General features: G+C 35.6%; 2 protein-coding genes across 5 annotated transcripts; one reads left to right on the top strand and one right to left on the bottom strand.

Annotated features, from left to right (window-relative positions):
• The first annotated feature begins 76 nt into the window (after positions 1–76).
• LOC110839377 (ubiquitin domain-containing protein 1) lies at positions 77–6915 on the top strand. 2 transcript variants are annotated; one of them, XM_022083539.2, is made up of 5 exons: positions 77–300; positions 538–774; positions 2015–2125; positions 2496–2614; positions 3367–6915. In XM_022083539.2, exons 1-5 carry the CDS (start codon positions 219–221, stop codon positions 3517–3519), a joined length of 702 nt encoding a protein of 233 aa, XP_021939231.1. In that variant the 5' UTR covers positions 77–218; the 3' UTR covers positions 3520–6915. The 2 variants fall into 2 exon arrangements, with proteins under 2 accessions (XP_021939231.1, XP_021939230.1); XM_022083538.2 differs by having other exon boundaries at positions 2003–2125.
• LOC110839375 (heme A synthase COX15) lies at positions 6899–20600 on the bottom strand. 3 transcript variants are annotated; one of them, XM_022083536.2, is made up of 10 exons: positions 19013–19647; positions 18265–18374; positions 17410–17483; positions 16688–16820; positions 15485–15617; positions 13071–13257; positions 10605–10863; positions 9593–9747; positions 8302–8415; positions 6899–7473 (listed from the first exon to the last, which is right to left on the bottom strand). In XM_022083536.2, exons 3-10 carry the CDS (start codon positions 17410–17412, stop codon positions 7333–7335), a joined length of 1125 nt encoding a protein of 374 aa, XP_021939228.2. In that variant the 5' UTR covers positions 17413–17483; positions 18265–18374; positions 19013–19647; the 3' UTR covers positions 6899–7332. The 3 variants fall into 3 exon arrangements, with proteins under 3 accessions (XP_021939228.2, XP_021939226.2, XP_021939229.2); XM_022083534.2 differs by lacking the exons at positions 17410–17483; positions 18265–18374 and adding an exon at positions 20319–20600 and having other exon boundaries at positions 19013–19078; XM_022083537.2 differs by lacking the exon at positions 18265–18374.
• Positions 20601–20724: the final 124 nt, after the last annotated feature.

Below are 20724 nucleotides of genomic sequence, written 5' to 3'. Positions count from 1 at the left end.
GATTATCCCTGTTCCCTTTACTACACACTGATTGTAAACAACGGAACTCTTTACGTTGGTGCAATTGATTCCAGTCCGAACACAGAGTCCTCTGCCCACTTTTCCATACTACGCCGCTGCGATATTGTCAGTTGATGGAATGATGGTTGGAAAATGGAAGAAGCATGTGAAATGCTAAGAAATATTACTGAAATGCCGCAAAGATCGAGGCATTCAGAATGGGAGGGTGCATAGGAATCAGCCGATCCAGAAGTGATGGGATAGACGACCCTTCAGGAAATGTTACAAGGCCAAATTCAGGTAAAATCTAAATATATTTGTCTTTTGGTGATAACCTTGGTAAAACTTGTATGTCTCATTTGGGTCAAGGAAATAAGTTTTTACCGGAATTTGGTTACTATATTATTTATTAAAACACAGTGGTCCAATGAGTCGTTAATTCCGAACCCTTACATTGTGTTATAAACGTAATGACAACATGATTTGGGACAGTTATTGTGTTTTATGTAATATTTTTATCAGCTCAAAAACTTACAGGAAATACACGGAAGAACCACCCCTTGTGCCATGAAACTATTCGCTGGAAGTCAGATGTGCCATTGACTGAAGGCCAGCTTCGCAGTAAGAGGGATGAATTCTGGGACACAGCTCCAGCATTTGATGGACGAAAAGAGATTTGGGATGCTTTGCGTGCAGCAGCGGTAGCAGCAGAAGCTGTTGATTTTGAACTTGCACAAGCTATTCTAGATGGAGCAAACATATCAGTTCCTAATGGTAAAGGCATACACTGGTGTCTGTCTTTATTCTGCTGTTCCTTTAAATGCTGTATTTTAAACTTGGTGAAAATTAGTCACTTTGAACTTCAAGCTATGGGATGCAGGTGGCCAGAATGTGTCCATTTAAACAGTACAGGTTGTAAAGGAGTGGCTGCTGGTGTTTCCTTCCAAATCATTCCATAGGCTTTCCCTAAGAGACCCAAGTACACCACACCAGAGGTCAAAGAGCTACCAAGACAGTGAAATTGCCCCTTGTCATTAGTTATATGTTTCTCCTAGTGGATAAGGAAAGATGTGTATTTTTATGCATGGTTTCAACAGTTAATGGTACAACGTCTTGGAAGTGTAGATCTTACAGGTGATGCATGGTTTCATCTTAAGAGATATATGAACTCTTATCAGCACTAAAAAGTCTGGTGTCTAATGATAATATCATCCTGTACTGTGAAATGAATGGCAGAATGTTTGTCAGTTATATAGCACTATTCTTCCACCACCCAGTCGGTAATGTTGTTTCGGACATTTTCCTAAACATTAAACATAATAGTTATTCTTTCAAGTGTCTTAGTGTTCAAGAAGTTTTCTGGGAGGATAATTTTATCTGTATTAAATCCTTTAATGACATCTACTGACCAGTCCACATGGCACTAGAACACAGAAGATCGTCATCTTTTGTATCCACGTTTTACACAGATTTAATATTAAAGAAATATTTTCCATTTTGAATGGGAAAGGAAAGTAATGCAGTTGTTTCTGCCACTGACATATTATGAACCTACTCACTGCACATCTAAGGTGAGTTTAGCAAAAATGTATGTAAAAGAAAAAGAGGTATATATCATAGTAATTTTGTTCCCATTAATAATACTACAGTGAAAATATACTCTTGTACTAAAAAGTGTTTGTGTCTTGAAAATTGTTATTCATTGTACGAGTTTAAAGTAAAAACCACCAAACCTTTTGAGTGTGCTTTGTACAAAATCTTGGAAGTCAGTGTATGCTGATGGTCATGCCAAAATGGTATATGTAGGATTTTAGATTCTCATGGTTGTGAGTATGAATATGGTTATCTTCTAGATGGTAGCATTGGTAAACTTCTACCAGGCTACATGGTACTACTACCCAGAAGATAACCATCAGCATGGCATATATTGTGAGCAACGTAAGATTGAAAGTTTTGACTTCTTGTAATAATTGTCATCACAGTAATACATCACACATTGCAGGTTTCTTGACAGAATGCTATGATGAGTTGGGTACTCGTTATCAAGTGCCAGTCTATTGTCTCTCCTATCCCATCAACATTGTAAAAGAAGACAGCGGAAGAGATTCTCCAGCTGAATGCTCAGGTTGTATAGATGTTACAGAATCAAAGTGACTGCATGATAATATGCTAAAATGAAGTTTAATAATTCTCATATTCTGATCAGACATTAGCAGCTAATAATTTCTTTCTGTGTAAGACTTGAGGTTCTCACAGCTGTGAGTATGAAGATATCCGTCTTCTGGGTTGTTGCGCTGTGTAGTCTGGTCGATGTTAACCAACGTTTCAGAGGTCATACTGCCTCCGTCATCAGGGCTATGACGGAGGCAGTATGACCTCTGAAACGTTGGTTAACATCGACCAGACTACACAGCGCAACAACCCAGCAGACGGATATCTTCAATTTCTTTCTGCTTTTATAGAATGGTAAATGTTTACATTTGTTCTCTTAACAGAACCAGTTGATGGCGGGACAGAAATGGTTTTGAAGCTCCGACTATCTTCAACGTGTATGGATGTGAAATTACCAGTGTGTACTAAGGATACCATAGGAATGGCAAAAAAGAAATTGCAGGTCAGTCAGTTTTACAACACCCGACAATTTTCAATCATTTCTTGTCCTTTCCAAGACATTAACTATTCAAAGAAAACTCTACTGGCAGTTGGTTAATTAAGCATTATGCTTTCATGAAGCTTTTTTTGTGCTTTGGGATGGTCCGTGCAGGATTTGTAATAGAAAAAGTGGCATTATGACAGGTTTTTCTGTGACTTATTTGGTTCTCTCATTCCATTAGTGCTTCGTATTCACTCATATCATCTGGGGGCTGGACAATGGGTCTGTTAGCAGCCGCAGTTCTATACAGACATAGTCTCTCCCTTCTGTAATAACAGTACTATCATGTTTAAACTTTCAAATTTCATTTAAGTTTCTTGATCTCAGATTTGTGAAAAAACATGTAATGCTGATGGATTAGGTAAATTGCTATAGCAAATGAAATTAGTTATTGGCCACTGATTTCTCCATCCTGAATTATCCTGTCACAAAGTCTTACCCATCTTCTCTGTCTTCCCATAGCATTTCTCATGTAACTGTCCATTTGTTCTCAACTATGTTTTGTATATTTATTCATACCATTGTGTCCTTAATATGACTAACGTTTCTTGTGAAAAGAATGTCATGATAGTCATCGCTGTGAAAACCTGAAATCTAAACTTTCTTGTGGTGTTTGTACCTTCTTGCCTGATGTGTACTGCCATGCTTAGTATGTATGTTGGCTGTTCTGGTAATTATATTAATATATATCAAATTGTTATTTTTCTCCCCAGAGTCAAGAAGGATTAGAACCATCTCGACAGAGGTGGTTTTTTGGTGGGAAGTTGCTTGGCGATAAGCTGCGCATTGAAGAAGCAAAGATAATGCCTGGTTACGTGGTACAAGTGATAGTGAATCATGATCAGATGTCTAGAGTGGAGAGTTGAACTGCAAATACTGCAGATTGATTATAACTTGATGTGTTTTAATACAAAGCATGTTCGACTGAACATTGTTAGAAGTGATACATGCTTTATTGTTTTAAATATACAACAGAAATTTATTGAAATTTTTTATTGAGGTATAAAGGTGTATTATCTAACAAGAAAACGGGTGTGAATTACTAATCAAGTTCTTTCTTCTTCTTCCTGTTCATTTATATGATTAGCATGGCACTGGATAAAATACATCAGTACATTTATATTATGTTGGAATGGAATTATGCTACAATGGCACAGTTTGTTTCTGAAACAATGAATTAGTTTTGACATTTCATATTCAGTGCACATGTAATATACCTACACAATACTCCAGATGGTTTACACTTTTAATTACAATTATAATTTAGAAGTGATGGTTTAGAATTTCAATATCTTGAGATACAAGTTAAATACTGAGAAACTAATTTTTATACATATCGAACATTCTATAGGGAGGCAAGCTACTGTTTGCAAACTACATGGAGAGGACATTTTTTTATATTTTTAAGCAATCTACTCTGTATAAGTAGCATTCTACTATGACCCAGTCTCACTCACTTGGGCAAGAAGGTGACTGCTCAAAGTTGTTTGCTCCTGTCATTTCACAGGATGTTTATAATTTCTTCATGAAAATTCAGTCAATTCTGAAAACCTGGCACAGACTTGGCTAAGTTGTATTATGTTATATAGTTCTGAAACTATTCTTGACTAAGAAGTTTCAGATGTGCTAAGCTTAAATTACCGCATATTTAAAAGCTTGCAGCTACAGTTGTCGTCCTGAGTACTGACTGATATTCAAATAGGAGATATGAGCAAAGCATTTCTTCTGAATATATTTAATTATAGTACCACTCAATAATTTATTTTAAATACTGTCAAGAGAACAATATTTATTCATTCACATATAAAATATATAACTGTCAATTGACTACACCAAATGTTGCAGAGCAGAATGGTTAGCACTCCTTTTTTGTGTCGGGATGTCCTGGTTCAAATTTCAGCCCAGAGACCAGCTATCCTGACAGGTTTTTCAATATTTCCTCAGTTTGTCCAGGCAAATGCCAAGATAGTACCTTAAATTTGGCTGTGACTGTTTCCTTCTATATCCTTTCCAGTTCATTAATTATCCAACACTAGTCTCAGCTACTGAGGTATTCTATCATAACATAAATCCTACGCAGCTGTGAATTTACATACTTAAATTTATCCTAGAACAATGATTATGACACATTATAGCAAGCTAACTGTAATACAATAGAAAGCAATAAACCAATGTCAGTGACACTAAGCTTGCTTTAGTAAACAACATGGTTTGAACATTATTTGTCTGATGATGACATAACTGCATCAAAACAGATGTCAACAAGATAGATATTTTGAGTATCAATGAATAAATATTGCTGACAGTACTCATAATTAATGTAGTATATGTAATGGGAATGTCCCAACACCTTTTTTGTAAATGAACATTTGTTGTATTTTTGTTGACAATACTTCAGTTATAGTGAAAAATGTTGGTGTTTAGGATTTCAGAGTTTTTTCAAAACAATGTTATGAGTGGTAGATAAGTTAAAGTTTGAAAATATTTGATTCTTTAATATCATCATAAGGCAATGAGAAACTTTCTCTAGACCAGAAAATGAGATGTCAGTTTCTCAAAAGCATTAATTTTGTATTTGTTTTTATGTTCAATATCAACTGAAAATAGCGATTCTCTATTTAATCTGTTCAGTACAGATCCTATGGTATTTGTTACTTTACCTTGTATGCATAATGATTTTAACTTATTTTATACATAATTAAATTGCATCACTAACTGAATGTTTGATGCCAGGAAATGTGTAGCGATTTCCTGATTGAAAGAAAAACGATTAAATTCAGACAGGTTTACTATATACTTGTTCAAAGAAATGGCTATGGACTCTCATAAAAAGTAGGCAAACACCAAAAAGGTTGGTTTCATAGATTGACATCGTCAGTTACAAACAAAGGCAGCTGCTGCAATCTACTCTTGATTGGGAATCTCATTAATGTACATAGTGTACAGGTAGATGTATGAAATCAATTTCATAAACATTCTTCAAATAGTAGATAAAACTACCTCAGAACTTAAGAGTAATATAAACAACTGGAAAATTATGTTTCAAGAAACATTTTCTATCTACCTACTTGATATCCTTTTGAATGCAGTAAGTAGAAACTACAGCTTTGTCTTTCTGTGTAAATAAAGCAGCAATGTACATGAAAATATATCTAAGACGTAATATAATCATTGTGGGTTGTTTCCCTAGCAGTTTCTCAGACTGAATGAAATATCAGCACACATGACTTGCTACAGCAAACACATGCTGGATGAAATTAGAAGGTAAATAAAAAATTTTAATTTAAAACAGTAATTTGAAAAGGCAAAGGGATAGTTTAGCCCTGTCAAGCAGAAGTTGCCCATGATAAAACAATGTGAGAAAAGAATAATCAGTTTTGATAATTTAGTTAAATCATATGTTATGTAAGGCCACAAACAGAATGTTTATACATTATGAAATTTGTTTCAAGAAAATCCTATGTTCATATTTCCTTTATGTGGTCAGTGGTGTTAATTTTTCGAATTTTCCTTTAATGTCATTTTGTGATTGGTAGACAGTGTGCTATGATTCTAAGATCATATTCAGAACAGCAGCTCCATTAGATAAAACATAAATGGTCAGGTTGCATCATTTAACAAGCACTACTGTAACAAGTCATTATGATGCTGAATTTCTGTGCAAGGTTTTGCTCATAGATTCTGTTTATCACTGTATATTTTTCCTTTAATTTATGTATGTTTACTATGTAAATAACGTCTGGGGGTAGATATATCTTAGGCCTCGTCACTAAGCGATATAAAATCCCAAGAGCGATATTTTGGGATTTGCATGTAAAGAAGGGGTTGTTTCATATTTCAAAAGGTGCCAATGGATTAAAGAAACGATTAATGTGCATGAAAATATAATGCAAGTCTGAAGTTAACAATACTCTATTGTGATAAATGAAGTCAAGGGGAAACAAGTTTATATAGCAAACTTTTGTTTGATGATAAATGAAGCTGTTACTAATAAAATTTTGAAACTTTTTTATGGGTGTCAAGAGTGATGTGTAGCACATAATTTAGAGAATTTCAGTATGTATGATTCTGACAAATGACTGTTATGTATTGTGTGAAATAGTACTTAATGATAACATATTAAGGGATATATTAAATTAACAAATTTAAAAACATTGTACACTATATTTGTGATTTGTTTGCAGCACTTGGTATCAGTGTGAGGTAATGTAAAATTATGGTAACATTTGAAAGTTGAAATCAAAATAAAATTATAACATCAATTCTTAATTCATTTTCATTATAAGCCCCATTACTTGACAATTTTAGATGTACCAGTAATAAAGGCTACAGAAAGTTAATTAATCCACCTTTAAACATGACAGCATACTTGTACCATCTTCACTGCCACATATGTGATAAGTCATGTGCTGTAAAATTTTTTGAACTTAAATGATAAATATATAATAGATACAATAAAATTAGCTTCTTCTATGAAGACAGTACAGCATGACTTCATTTCTGTTATTGTATATGAATATATCATAAATATTTCATACAGTATTATTTTGCTTATTCATATCCAGGAAATACTATTTTATTTTATGATGTTTAATCTACTTACTTTATGATATTCTGAAAATTAATTTTCCCTTCTCAGTATTAGAAAAATGTCATAAAATGCTTGGATGTTGCTGGTGCTATTTGAGTAGCCTTTTAACGTATTTGAGCTCATGAGTGAGCCAGACGGCAAATGAAAGGAGAACCAGTGATCCAGACTGATGACTTGCTGCAAGTGATACTGGTACATATAGCAGTAGTGTGGATATACCGAGGATAACCTGCAAAATGTTTGTAATTGTCACCATCTTTATCATAGTTACATGATGTGACATCTTTTTTCTTTTTTTTTAAAAAAAGTTCCTTAGAAATAGTTTAATGTCTATACATTTCAGATAATGATAATGAACATTATTTTGAAATGTCCTTAAAGAAAATACCATACTTACTCATCTTATATTTGAGAATGGAAAAAACAGACATTGGCATCTCAAAATTCACAAATCCATAGACTATATTATGATAATATTCAACAAGCATGGAAAGGTGTTACCTTTATAGAGTCCACATACATTCCGAAGATGTTCCTCATGACATATTACAAACATCACTGTTGCTATGTGATTTGAGGTTAATGTTATGCCTTAGGTCACTCTTGCATTAATTTTATCTCTGGCCATTGACAAACATTAGGGCATTAAGCAGCAATGGGGAAAAAAGTTACATATTTACCAGAGAACTTCACATAAGAATTTTATCTCTACAAGTAATAAAATTGTTTTCTTATGACTTTCACTTCGAAAGGAGGTCAGCTTATCATTGGATAAAAATGGTTGTAAGTGGGATTGGGTTAAATCTGACTCACCTGTATGGGTATATGTGATTATTTACTCAACAAATAAAACAATAACTTACAGTAAACTAACATGAACATGGTAGATGGAATTTCTTCCATCACAGATGTAATGTTTATAATGCTACGACTCGGTCAACAGAAGCCTCATTTGTGAACAGTGTGTGACATGTGAAGACAGAAACTGATACCAATGTAGGACAGCCTTCAGACATATCTTTCATTTTGATCCCATTACTGATCTTCAAATTCTTACCTGTGTCCATCCCATGATAGCAACAGCAGTTGCAGCTGTATAGGCCCGTGGTGGAAGTTTCACCTTGCGAGACAACACCCACATGCCAGAGATAAGAGCAAGAGTTGAAGTTCCCTGTCACAAGAACAAAACTCATGACATTCAATACAACAATCAGTGCCAATACATTATCAGTTTGTGAGATTCAAGGCTCTCATGGCAGTGAAGATGGCAATGTTGTTGCTATGTAGACTCACAGGTAGATACAAGCATTTCAGAAAAAAACATAATGTCTCCATCTTCAGGGAGAACAGTGCTGTTTCCCCTAAGGGTTCACTATGTAAGATTTGAGGTTCTCATGGTGGTGAAAATGATAGTTCTGTTCTTCTGCGTTGTGGTGCTCTGAAGATGGAGACACTATGGTTCTCCAAAATGTTAGTACCCACGTGTGAGTCTACATGGCATCACAACTCAGAACAATATAATATATTAAATTCAACTTTGAATTTACATTTTCCTAATAACCCTTATTTTAGGATTACTACTATTAATTACATGTCTGTGAACATACAGTATCTGAAGACCTTTTTTTCAGCCTTAGTATAGCAAAAGAAACTATAATGTGCAAAATATAATAATTCTTATTCAAAGATATCACAAAAAGGTCCGAAATCAGAAATGTGTTAGTTATTCTACATACAGACTGCATATGAACAAAAGAAAAGGTTGTTAACCCTTTAAAGCCCAACAGTAATTATATGTATTACATGCTTTAACATTCAGTAATTCTACATTTTTCCCAAAATGTATTTGTTTCATGAGTCTCGCAGTAAACAGTGACTATGTCCTCAACAGCATTAACCAGTTGATCTGTGTAATGGAGAGGTATTTCTTTGAGGTACAGACTGAATTCTTAAATATTATTTAACCAAGCTTCAGCTCTGAAGGGTTTAACAATTCTTGTTTGGTGCCTCAAGTATACCCATCTATCTAATATAAAATGAATACTTTATTCTGTTTGGAAACAATCTTGCACAATATTATACTAGATTCTAAATATATATGTGAGCCTGGGCTACATCACAGTAAGAGGGGAAGGTATGATGGAAAGTGAAAGAGGGGAACAAAATGCCTTCCCCTCTCTCCCCATACCTTGGTTGGCTGGCCACAGTGTGTATTTGTAATCGTTAATGAAGCTTGGCGATATCTTTCAACAAGTATATTAATGCAATGTCAATGTTTAGTACATACATCAAATCACAACGTACATATACTGATCACAATTCCACATGAATGTGGTTTATCTACCTACCAGTATTCTGTGGTTAAACTGAACTGTTGTGGGATTTTCAGTGATGTTTCTGAGTTTTGGTGAAGATGCCATAATGTCATCAGGAATCCACTTGTCTGCCATTTTTGGAAAAGAATTATATACCAAGCCTGCATCCAAACCAGCTACAAAGGCACCTGTAATATTTATACTAAGCTTAGCACAACAGTGACTATAATTTAGTATAGTGGCACTAATCTGAGATGGTTCATTCCCAATCCAGTACAGACAGCATGAAATTCTGGAAGTGACGTGTCTTCAAACATGATGTTAAAAATTCTGTAAGTTTAACACACATGAAAAGCCACCCAGCACTTTGGTCACTGGCATCAATGTAATATAAAAATATACAATTTTATAAAACATCCATAACAATAAGATTAATCAAAAGAAAATGTAATACACGAAAGACAATTATCCAGTTTCACATAAGAGTACCTTTTATAATTTGGATACTGTGCTCTACGCCTATCATGGGAATTCAACTAACAATAATCCAAGCATACAAAGAATTTTGGATAACAAAAGTAGAAACATTCACCTCAATACCACTTATACTGCAGCAGAAAGTTTTCATATCTGCCGTCTTCTAGTATTAGCTACTTTTTCATGGATAAAGTGTTAAACAGACAACAAATCTGGAAAATACCAACTTACCTTTTAAGGAAGACCGAGAATAATATGGCTTGGACATGACCAGCTATAATAGAAACGGTAACAGATTTCTGAACTGAAAAGCTCAGGGTTGGTTTAAGGGTGGTATAATTTAGATACAGCATTACATGCCAGATGAGACTGGAGAAAAGGCATGGATCACTGATGCCATAATTAAAATCACTCAAAGGAAAGTGGATAGGGCTACACATAGGTATGGTGGGAACTGTAACAGAAGACAAAGATCAAGGAAAATGCATAGCCACAGAAATATTTTATCTTTATCTTAAAACATAGAAATTCACACAGAAAAATGCTCTGAAGATCTTGAGGTGTTTACCTGAGACAGCAGTCAGAAACACCATGCCTTTACAAGTATGAGTCAGCCAACGGAATCGTCGTGCAGAGGCAGTTACAGTTCCTGCAAGTTTCTGTGCTGGAAGAAGGTGATCAAAAGCTGACCAAAGCAAAAGGGTGTATAGTAGAAAAGCTAAACTTAGATGTGCTGCAAGTCGATACTGGGACACTCGTGGGACATCACTTTCACCATGAAAACGATCTTCCAATCCTGACTGCACCATGTACCAGCCCATCAGGCCCTGAACAAAAATAGGTAACATGGTGTACTAAAAGTATAAAATAATTTAAAAAAAGAGATTGTTTCAATATGTGTTTATCAATCAAATGTGGTAATTCTAGATATTGCCAATTTATTTAAAAATGGATGAATTACATCTCAAAGTTTGACAAACATAGATTAAAATTTTCAGTGTCTTCTGAGCTATATACGGAGTTCCTCATGAAATCTCTGCCAAACTTTAGGTGGTTATTCACTGGATTATTTTTGGTGAAATATTTTGTATATAAACAAAAGTCTCAACCATTATATTATGATAGATAAAATGGGAGAAAACTTACCTTATTTCAGTGTACAAGTGTCACAGTATTTTAATCAGGGCTATGAAAATTGTTGGATTGGTCATGGACATCCACATTAGGGTTTATACAAAAACCGACTTTTGAAAAAAACGGTTTTCAAATCCCAGTATTTCCAAAAAACCGGTTTTCGATTTTTTAAAAAAAAATATATACTTGAAGATTTTTGTCTTCTGGGTTGTTGCGCTGTGTAGTCTGGTCGATGTTAACCAACGTTTCAGAGGTCATACTGCCTCTGTCATCATCGCCCTGATGACGGAGGCAGTATGACCTCTGAAACGTTGTTAACATTGACCAGACTACACAGCGCAACAACCCAGCAGACAGAAATCTTCATACTAACCGTTGTGAAAACCTCAAATCTTACATATTTATATTTATTTTAAAAATTTTCAGTTTACTTAATATTTATGGAACTACAAAAATAGAACAAAATAAAATATACTACATACAAAACCAAATAAAAACTAAAATAAATAAAATCCGTACAAAATATAAATTATAAATTTTTATTTCATTTAGTATTTTTCTTCAGGAAATATGATTTCAAAAAACATAAAATGTCCACTGAACGATTACTTAATCTTGTTCTTATTCTAGATACAAAATTGCCTGAAATAGAAAATACTCTCTCACTGGCTACTGAACTTGGTTTTATCGTTTTCAGGGCATCAAATAATAAATCTAAATTCTTTGTTCTTTTATTAGTTGCCTCAGTGTCTTTGGATTTGATATTATTTCTTCAGGTTTCTCAAGAAATCTATGAATTGATTTTTCCATGGCTTCTTTTAGAGCATTGCCCTGATTAATAGTTTCTCCGTCTCCGATATATTCATCGTCGGAATCTGTTTCCATACAAGAAGTTGGATATATTCTAGACAATATTTTTCCAGATAACTTAATAATATCAGGTTTTTAAGCTAGTGGAAATACACTAGATTTTTTTGTTAAAATGTTTTGTGGATTTTGCAAATATAGCAAAAGGGTTACCAATCCAACTTGTCTTCTTTCTTGAATTTGTACTTCTAAAGCATCTAATAATTTGTAACTAATTTCAGCCCGACTCATGAAGATTAGTTTTACTACAATATGCTTGTGCCCGAGGCAATTTCAAGTCAAAATGCTAACGTTTTTAATTAATTAATTTTTACATATTAATTCTAGTATCTAAAACCGGTTTTTTAAATTTAAAAACCAGTTTTCGAATTTTACAAATTTATCCAAAAAATCCGGTTTTTAAACCTGGTTATTAAAAATCGACAAACCCTAGTCCACATGTCTGGCCAATCCATTTGCTACACTTGACAACCTTTGATTTCTGCTTGTGGGGAAGCATGAAGGACTTGGTGTATCAGGAGAAATCACAGACATGTTATTGACTCTTACAGAGCATCATGGATGGTGCTGATGTCATACGGAACAATAACTGGTATTTTTTTAGTTCTGATTATGGCTTTTGTATAAATCTGGTTTCCACTTACCTCTACCCTGACTGATTATAGATAATTTTTAGAATCATGCCATATCCATACGGACATTTTGTGTTTCTAAAGTTGATATGACAGTAATTTTTTTACTGATTAACTGATTTGAGTTACTTTTCTTAAATTCTTACCAGAATATGAATGCACAATAACTAAAGTATTAGCCTTTGACTGATTCAACAACCCCTCAGAAAATATACTATGCCACTTACACTTTCTACATAAGACAAAAAGACTTCTTTGAATCCACTTCTTATCACTTCAAACATTTCAGTACTTGTTTCATACACAAAACTGTATGTGGCAATCAAAGTTAATAATTTTACTTTCCAACAACCCCCACGTGGCTGTGATGTATTTTGTGTAAGATAAGCAGAAAATACTACCTGTAATGCAATTAATGTACCAAACGCAAAGATCCGTTTCTTCATTCCTGGTTTAAACCAACCACGTGCCCAGAATATTGCAGCAGGAATTAGGAATACTGCGCCAAAAGCACGTCCCCACATACGGTGTCCATATTCCATCCACCAAATATATTTGAATTGTTCAATTGTTATATCTTTATTTTTACTGCAACAGAAACAAACTACATTTTACTTAAACTCCCAAAAAATTCTAGCATTTGGTCAAGCCCTATGAATTACATATCAATGGAAGTAGGATCACTGTGGATTTAGGAACACCTTCCATCCTTAACTACTATAATTATGTGCAATATAATATGCATAATATGATGATATGTTGTTTATACTCGCAAAGTACATAACCTAAGACAACTGTAACTTTTATTACCAATTATTTGGTTCTATTTCTTGCAGTCTTTTAATTGAGAAATAAGCCGATCAGAAAGTATAAACCATCTTGCACATGACTCTCACATGAATGTGACGCAGTGAAATGTTAAAAAACTGAGTTAGACACAACTATTTATAATTTGCCTCCCAACTTCTTATTGGCAAATACTTGCTAATTAAAGCTCAGTTTCTCTGGCACATACCCATGATCAATTTAAAATAATTTTTTCAGTATGTTTTAGGTAAATGGGAAAGCATATCCATGTGCTTAGCTATCATGCCATGAAGGCATATAATGACTTAGAAATACTCTCAACCTTGGCACTTGATGGCAATGTGTCATAAAGTTGAAGATTTCTGTCTTCTGGGTTATTGCGCTGTGTAGTCTGGTCGATGTTAACCAACGTTTCAGAGGTCATACTGCCTCCGTCATCAGGGCGATGAATATGCCAATAGGGTGTGAGGAGTTGGATTTTATAGGCAGGGACGTGAAAGGTGTAGCCTGCCCCGAGCCATTGGGAGCAGGTATGGGAGTGGACCAATGGTAGCACGTGGGCGAGGGTGGGAGAGGGAGAGAAAGTAGAGAGAGAAAGGTGAGTGTAGTTGTATGGATAAAGGCCCTGAAAGGGGCCGAGTTACTGGTCTGGTTGGTTCTGGCGGCGCACTCTTGCTCGTTCTCGGAGTCCTCGGAGTGTGTGGATCAGAGGCTTCCAGGACCGGCTCAGGTGAAGTCCATCTTCCCTGTTAAAGTTATCAGGATGAAGTTCGATCTCGATGGCTTCCCTGATTAACCGGTCCATGTAGCCGGTTTTTGAGGAGAGGATAGAAGTGTCCTCTAGCTGTATCTTGTGCTCCAAGTTGAAGCGGTGTTCAGCAACCGCAGATTTCTCGGGCTGCCCGAGCCGGATGTGGCCAGGATCAAGGAGCACGAACGCCACATCCGGCTCGGGCAGCCCGAGAAATCTGCGGTTGCTGAACACCGCTTCAACTTGGAGCACAAGATACAGCTAGAGGACACTTCTATCCTCTCCTCAAAAACCGGCTACATGGACCGGTTAATCAGGGAAGCCATCGAGATCGAACTTCATCCTGATAACTTTAACAGGGAAGATGGACTTCACCTGAGCCGGTCCTGGAAGCCTCTGATCCACACACTCCGAGGACGAGCAAGAGTGCGCCGCCAGAACCAACCAGACCAGTAACTCGGCCCCTTTCAGGGCCTTTATCCATACAACTACACTCACCTTTCTCTCCCTCTCCCACCCTCGCCCACGTGCTACCATTGGTCCACTCCCATACCTGCTCCCATTGGCTCGGGGCAGGCTACACCTTTCACGTCCCTGCCTATAAAATCCAACTCCTCACACCCTATTGGCATATTCATCGCCCTGATGACGGAGGCAGTATGACCTCTGAAACGTTGGTTAACATCGACCAGACTACACAGCGCAATAACCCAGAAGACAGAAATCTTCATATTCACCGCTGTGAGAACCTCAAGTCTTACATGTCATAAAGTTGATGTTATGGCCGTCTTCACCCCTGGTGAAAGATCATACAATAATAACTACAATACTATAAAAGTATTTACAATATCCAATAATATATTATGAAGCATTAACTTCAGATTATAATAAGCAAATACCAACACAAAGTACAAAAACAATGCCAATTCTTGAGTAAGGCAACCAGCTATAAGAAAAGGTGCAATAGAAACAGTGTATCTGAACAAGTACATACTTTTAAATTTATAAAAGTTATATACAAAACAAGATATTTCAGACTTCTTTGTTTCAAAAGACCTGCTATAAACATAAGGAAGGCACAACCTATTTATGGAAATGAGGCTTGGACAATTTAAAAAACACTAAAAAAGGTGTCTGACATCAAAGACGACATCTACAATGATAGAAGGCTATTTGCTACTTGGACTGCACTGTATTTTCTTGATACTTCATTCTATCTGAAATACTGTAGTTCAGTATGTCACAAATCTGACTTACATTTTAAATTCTGGATACTGCTGGTACTTTCGAAATTCTTCCTCCCACTCCGTTTCTTGAACAGGGAGCTTTTCCCCAAACAGTTTCCATGTTACCATTGAAAGTCCAGATTCAGTCAATCTGGTAACACCACCTTTAATGACAGGAGTATCCAACAAAAATAAATATTTTAAGAAGTAAAGTAGAAGCAGAAGTACATGTTAATTTCTTACTTGGGCAAAAGTTTTCAGACTTCAGTTTTACCTCACAAATTAGACACACAGCTGAGTAATAGGCACATGTGCTTACTGTTCACTGCAGTTAAAAATCCAACTAAATACTCCCTGTCAGTTGTTTTGTCTTGTTTTTGTGCCATTTCTAATTTCAAACCACTTTTGCACGGTGTTGCACACACCATGCAAAAGTCCATATGTAATGTATGTCTAACTTTCATTAGCCTTTTAAATCCAAGTGGTTAACTGTATGCACCATATGCTTTAATAATCAGTAACAATGCATTTTGTATTTATGTGTTTCATATAATTCTCAGAATAAACATAAATTATTTCACTAAGCAGTGTTACCAGTTGAGATTTGTAATAGTGAAGTGTGGTCTTTCCTTTGCAGTACTAAATTAATTCTTAAATATTTTTAAGATGAATTCCAATTTCAAAAAGTTAATTACAATTATTTATGCCAGACACGTAAAAGCAAAGACACCAATATGTCTGCCTAATTTGTAATAAAAACAAGTATTAATGTTAATTAGTTTTCGAGACATATGACCAGATCCCATGGTACAACAAAGGTGCAGACTACATTTTGCTTTGCCATCTATATTCCTTGGTAGACAAATTAATAGGGTAGGAGATATACATGAGCCTGAGTTGTGGTATGCTTCTATCAATGAATTTTTTAGCACATATGTTGTATTCACACAAATACTCATCATGCTCGTCTTCTGGTCGTAATAACATGAAATGCAGAAGACCACCATCAACATCTTCACCATGATGATAATCTTGAATCCCACAAACCCTAGTCATCCAGACCATACCAAGTCACTTTATTGTACCAGAGGGTCATAGATAAAAAGAACAAGGTAGAGGTAGCCTGTCTGTAAGTAACATGCTTATGGATAGATTCAATCCCCAACTCCTTAAAAGCACCTAATGTGAAAAACTATACTACACTGCTGTATTAGTTAAAATATATTAAAGTTACCTAAAATAACTGCTCCAAATACCATACCACTGCACCCAAGCAGCCAATATCCAACAACTTTTCTTGCTAAAGGTGTTACATTTGCTGGCACACTCAGTACCGTGGTCTGAGTGCCTCGTATACCTGCAATAGCCTGGAATCCAAAAAAATGTTCTAACACAATTCTTATAATATTCTTGAATTCTGAATGCACTTCTAACCCGAACACTCAAAAATCAATTAAAAGCGAAAGATTCTTTACACACCCATTAGCTATTATCAATGTACAATGAACAGAGTGCAACTTGCTTCTCATCAAAAAGTTCAGTTACAAACAACTTAAAGAACTAAATTAGTAGCATTTTCTCTACTAATTAAATATATGAAGCAGTTCTTCATAAGATGCTAGCAGTAACAAGGATAGTAAAGAAATTTCTGGATTTTTATGGAACCCAGAAGTTCATTACCATGTTCATAAGGGCACAGAGTTGGTCCCCATCTGGAACCAGCTGAACCAGTTCACATTAACATGCTCTGCTTCTCCATGATCAACTCATATTAATCTCCAACATGCCTAGGTCACCCAGGTGACCTCTTACCTTCAGGTTTTCCTACTAAAAATTTTGTATGCACTTTTCAGATACTGTGTTGTAGATCCTGGTCATCTCATCCTCTTTGATTTTTTATGCTAATAATATATGGCGAAGAATTTAACTTATGAGGCTCTTATGAAGTTATTATACCATTTTTTCCAGTTCATCTTCTTCAGATCACACGCAAAGGTTATGTCACCATAACTCACTCACCAAAGCCTCATCTGTAAAAACAGGTCTATATGAAGATGGGTCTGGTTTAAAACGGTATGAGAAGCTCTAAGAGACAGCTCACAATGACCAAAAAACTGAACAAATTCTTGCTACGTGTAAATGTTATTCATTGGTAGCTCCAATCTCCACATAAAGTAAAACTGTCCTATTATATGGCATCTAGGTGCTTGGGAGGAGAGGAGGTATAGCTCCTACTCATTCTTAACCTAGGCACTAGATGGGGTGAGTGGTGAGCATCACACACTGGCAGTACTTTACCCCTAGGAAAGAACCCCAGTACCCAACGGATAGAAGGCTGGGTGGGCCCCAGAGCCAGTCTGAAAGCAGAGGCTAGGGGAAAAAAATCTTCTGCCCGTTGGGGATCAAACCCCAGTCATCAAGTCCGTAACCAGTCACTATACTTACTGTGCGATGATGGCTCAATCTCCATGCAACTGTAAATTATATTAAAGGGGATGGATGTATCTCTCAAGGTCTACCCTTCAATGCCCTTACCTTCACATGAAAAGTGATTTTACAAACGAGGCTCTGGCACCTCAGTTTTGTCAACATAACCTAATCACCCATTGTGAAGGAAATATTATTACCTAATTACAGAAAAATAAGTCACAGAATAAACTATGTATTACATCTAGTATGGAGGAAATATCAGTACCAGGAATTAGTCACAGTACTCTTCTGGATTACTTCTTACAAGTTTTGGTTACATATATTTAAAATTAAGGTAATATAAGTGAAAATTAAGTGTAAAACTTTTTATACTGGACTTACATTGTTAAGCACATGCCTGATACTTGTTTATCATATATTTTTAATTGTCTTGCTTCTGTTATTATGGTACTGTTCTTTTGCTTTTTATACACCTTGTTCCACAACCTGATCTGGGAACCAGAGAATGCATAAAAGGTAATCTAATCTAACGTGAAGTATATATTAAAAAAAAAAGCTACTGAGTCAACTTTAATAACAAACTCATTTAAGTTCCTTGTCCCCAACCACACACAATTTACCCTCTCCGAGTAAAGGAGTTTCTACATTATGTTTAGAATTAATCTGTTTACAACTTGCATGACAGTATTCTAATCACACACATAACATTTTCTTTCAGTACACATGTATGAACACTAATTTATGCATCCTTATTTTATGCATGCACACACACATGCATTTGCTTTTCATCTTATGTATTCTACATTTACTTGCCAGTTTTCCACATATACACAGTTCAATTCTTGTAAAAATGACAAGAAAGAAAGCTAAAGCACTAAATATAAGAAGAAGTTTCAATTCTCTCAAATTCTGAAACTTGTTCACTGACCAAATATCAAAGTAAGCTTTGTTGATGTCCTTCCATGTTCACCTCCAATAAACTCTAATAAACAACAAACTTACAATTACTAACCAATGCTCAAAACTTTTCTTGGTGTGTAACACAACTAATGTGTAAATTGGGATCTGTATATTCAACCATCTATCTACCCAGTCTAAGCAAACAACTATAGTATTGGATCTAACTTACCCACTGAATGGGACTTGCTGGCTTTCTCTTCCATATATGCGGACTGTTGAAAATACCACGTGACCCCTATGAAAAATAAATTTAACAGAATTAGTAGACCTAATAAAATCTCCCTTTCTCTTGCTACCATCACATAAAGAGGTTAGGCTCAAAATATGTGAAGTAGCTAGTCTGCTATTTAGAAATGGTCATCCAATTTGTGGGTTAGGCTACAAGAAAACTTTTGCCAAATGTGAGCCCACACTCTCACTAAACCATATAGAGGAGCATAGATTGTAACTCCCTTATCCTCTTCCTTTGGTCTTTAAAACCAAATTGTTCACTTCCAAGACATTGAGTTTAATAAATCACTCTTATACATTACTTTCTCAAATGTTTTAGCTGATACTAATAAAATTGGTATGTAGTTAAACATGCAAAAATTTTTACCTTTCTTATAAAGAGGTTTACCTTTTGAATATATGTCATTCTGGGAAAACTTCTACTACCACTAACTGATTGCAAAGATAACAATAACGTAGTCTGCACAGCTTTTGAGTAAAGTTATTTCATCATTACCAAATGAATTTTTTTGATTTGAAAGTGTTTCACCAGGTACTTCGTTGGGTTCAATTCCTGATAGGGGCATAGGATTTTTCCTCCAACCTCTGTATACAGACCAACTCTGGTTGCCACCCAGTCTGCTGTCCAGTGGATACCAGGATCCATTCCTGAGGGTAAAGCACGGCCGGGACGTGATGCTGACCACTCACCCCTATCTATTGCCCAGATTAAGAATGAGTAGGAGCTGTACCACGTCTTCCCTCAAGCGCCTACATTGTATAGCAGGGTAGCTTTACTTTACTTTTTACTTTGTTGCCTCTTCTGTTGTTATGGTTGTAGCATCATTTCTCATTCTTTCTACAATAGTTAAGAAGTACTGAAATGATGCGCTAAGAAGTTTGGATTTGTTATTGCACAATCATATAACTTTATTAATGGGGTCACTACTTCAGTAAGAATATTTCCATTTCCTTTTTTGTCATTTTCCAGACTACTTTTATTATTTGACTCTAGTATCTGTTTATTGTAATGCATACGTTTAGCCTTTTTAATGACTTTAGTATCTTGCAAAATCTCCTGTAGTAAATTTTCATTACTTGGTTAACTGTATTATACTCTGTAAGACTTGAGGTTCTCACAGAAGTGAGTATGAAGATTTCACCCTGATGACGGAGGCAGTATGACCTCTGAAACGTTGGTTAACATCAACCAGACTACACAGCGCAACAACAACCCAGAAGACGGAAATCTGTATAATACTCGCCTGAACAACGGTGACATTGACATATCTCCTTACATTCAGCAGAAACGAGCTTGTAAAACAGTATCTTGACAAACAAGACATTTCAACCACGAATTTGTTCAAGAATGTAATTAATGAGACCCTTATATATCAAAAGCCAAAGTGCATTAATTCTGGTATTACATTTATTATTGCTTATTCTATAACTCCACTGAACTAGTCAAACCACAGCATGCCATAGGCGCACATGCACAACTTCACGTTGTGGGGATGACGTTCGACCACTCTTCCTTCAATAATGCCAACATGGTAAATTATAAAGCTGAGATGAAGTTTTCTTCACGGATGGTTACAATTGTGCCGACTTTGATGTTGTACAGTCTCGCAAGAGAATTAATGGACTGACGTCTATTCTAACAAATGGAGA

This window comes from Zootermopsis nevadensis, unplaced genomic scaffold (assembly GCF_977971745.1).
Source record: "Zootermopsis nevadensis isolate Lab colony 2312 unplaced genomic scaffold, Znev_1.0 Znev_ptg000008l, whole genome shotgun sequence".
NCBI classification, from domain to species: domain Eukaryota; kingdom Metazoa; phylum Arthropoda; class Insecta; order Blattodea; family Termopsidae; genus Zootermopsis; species Zootermopsis nevadensis.
The sequence above is the reverse complement of the archived record's forward strand: the minus strand, read 5'-3'. Positions and strand labels throughout refer to the sequence as shown.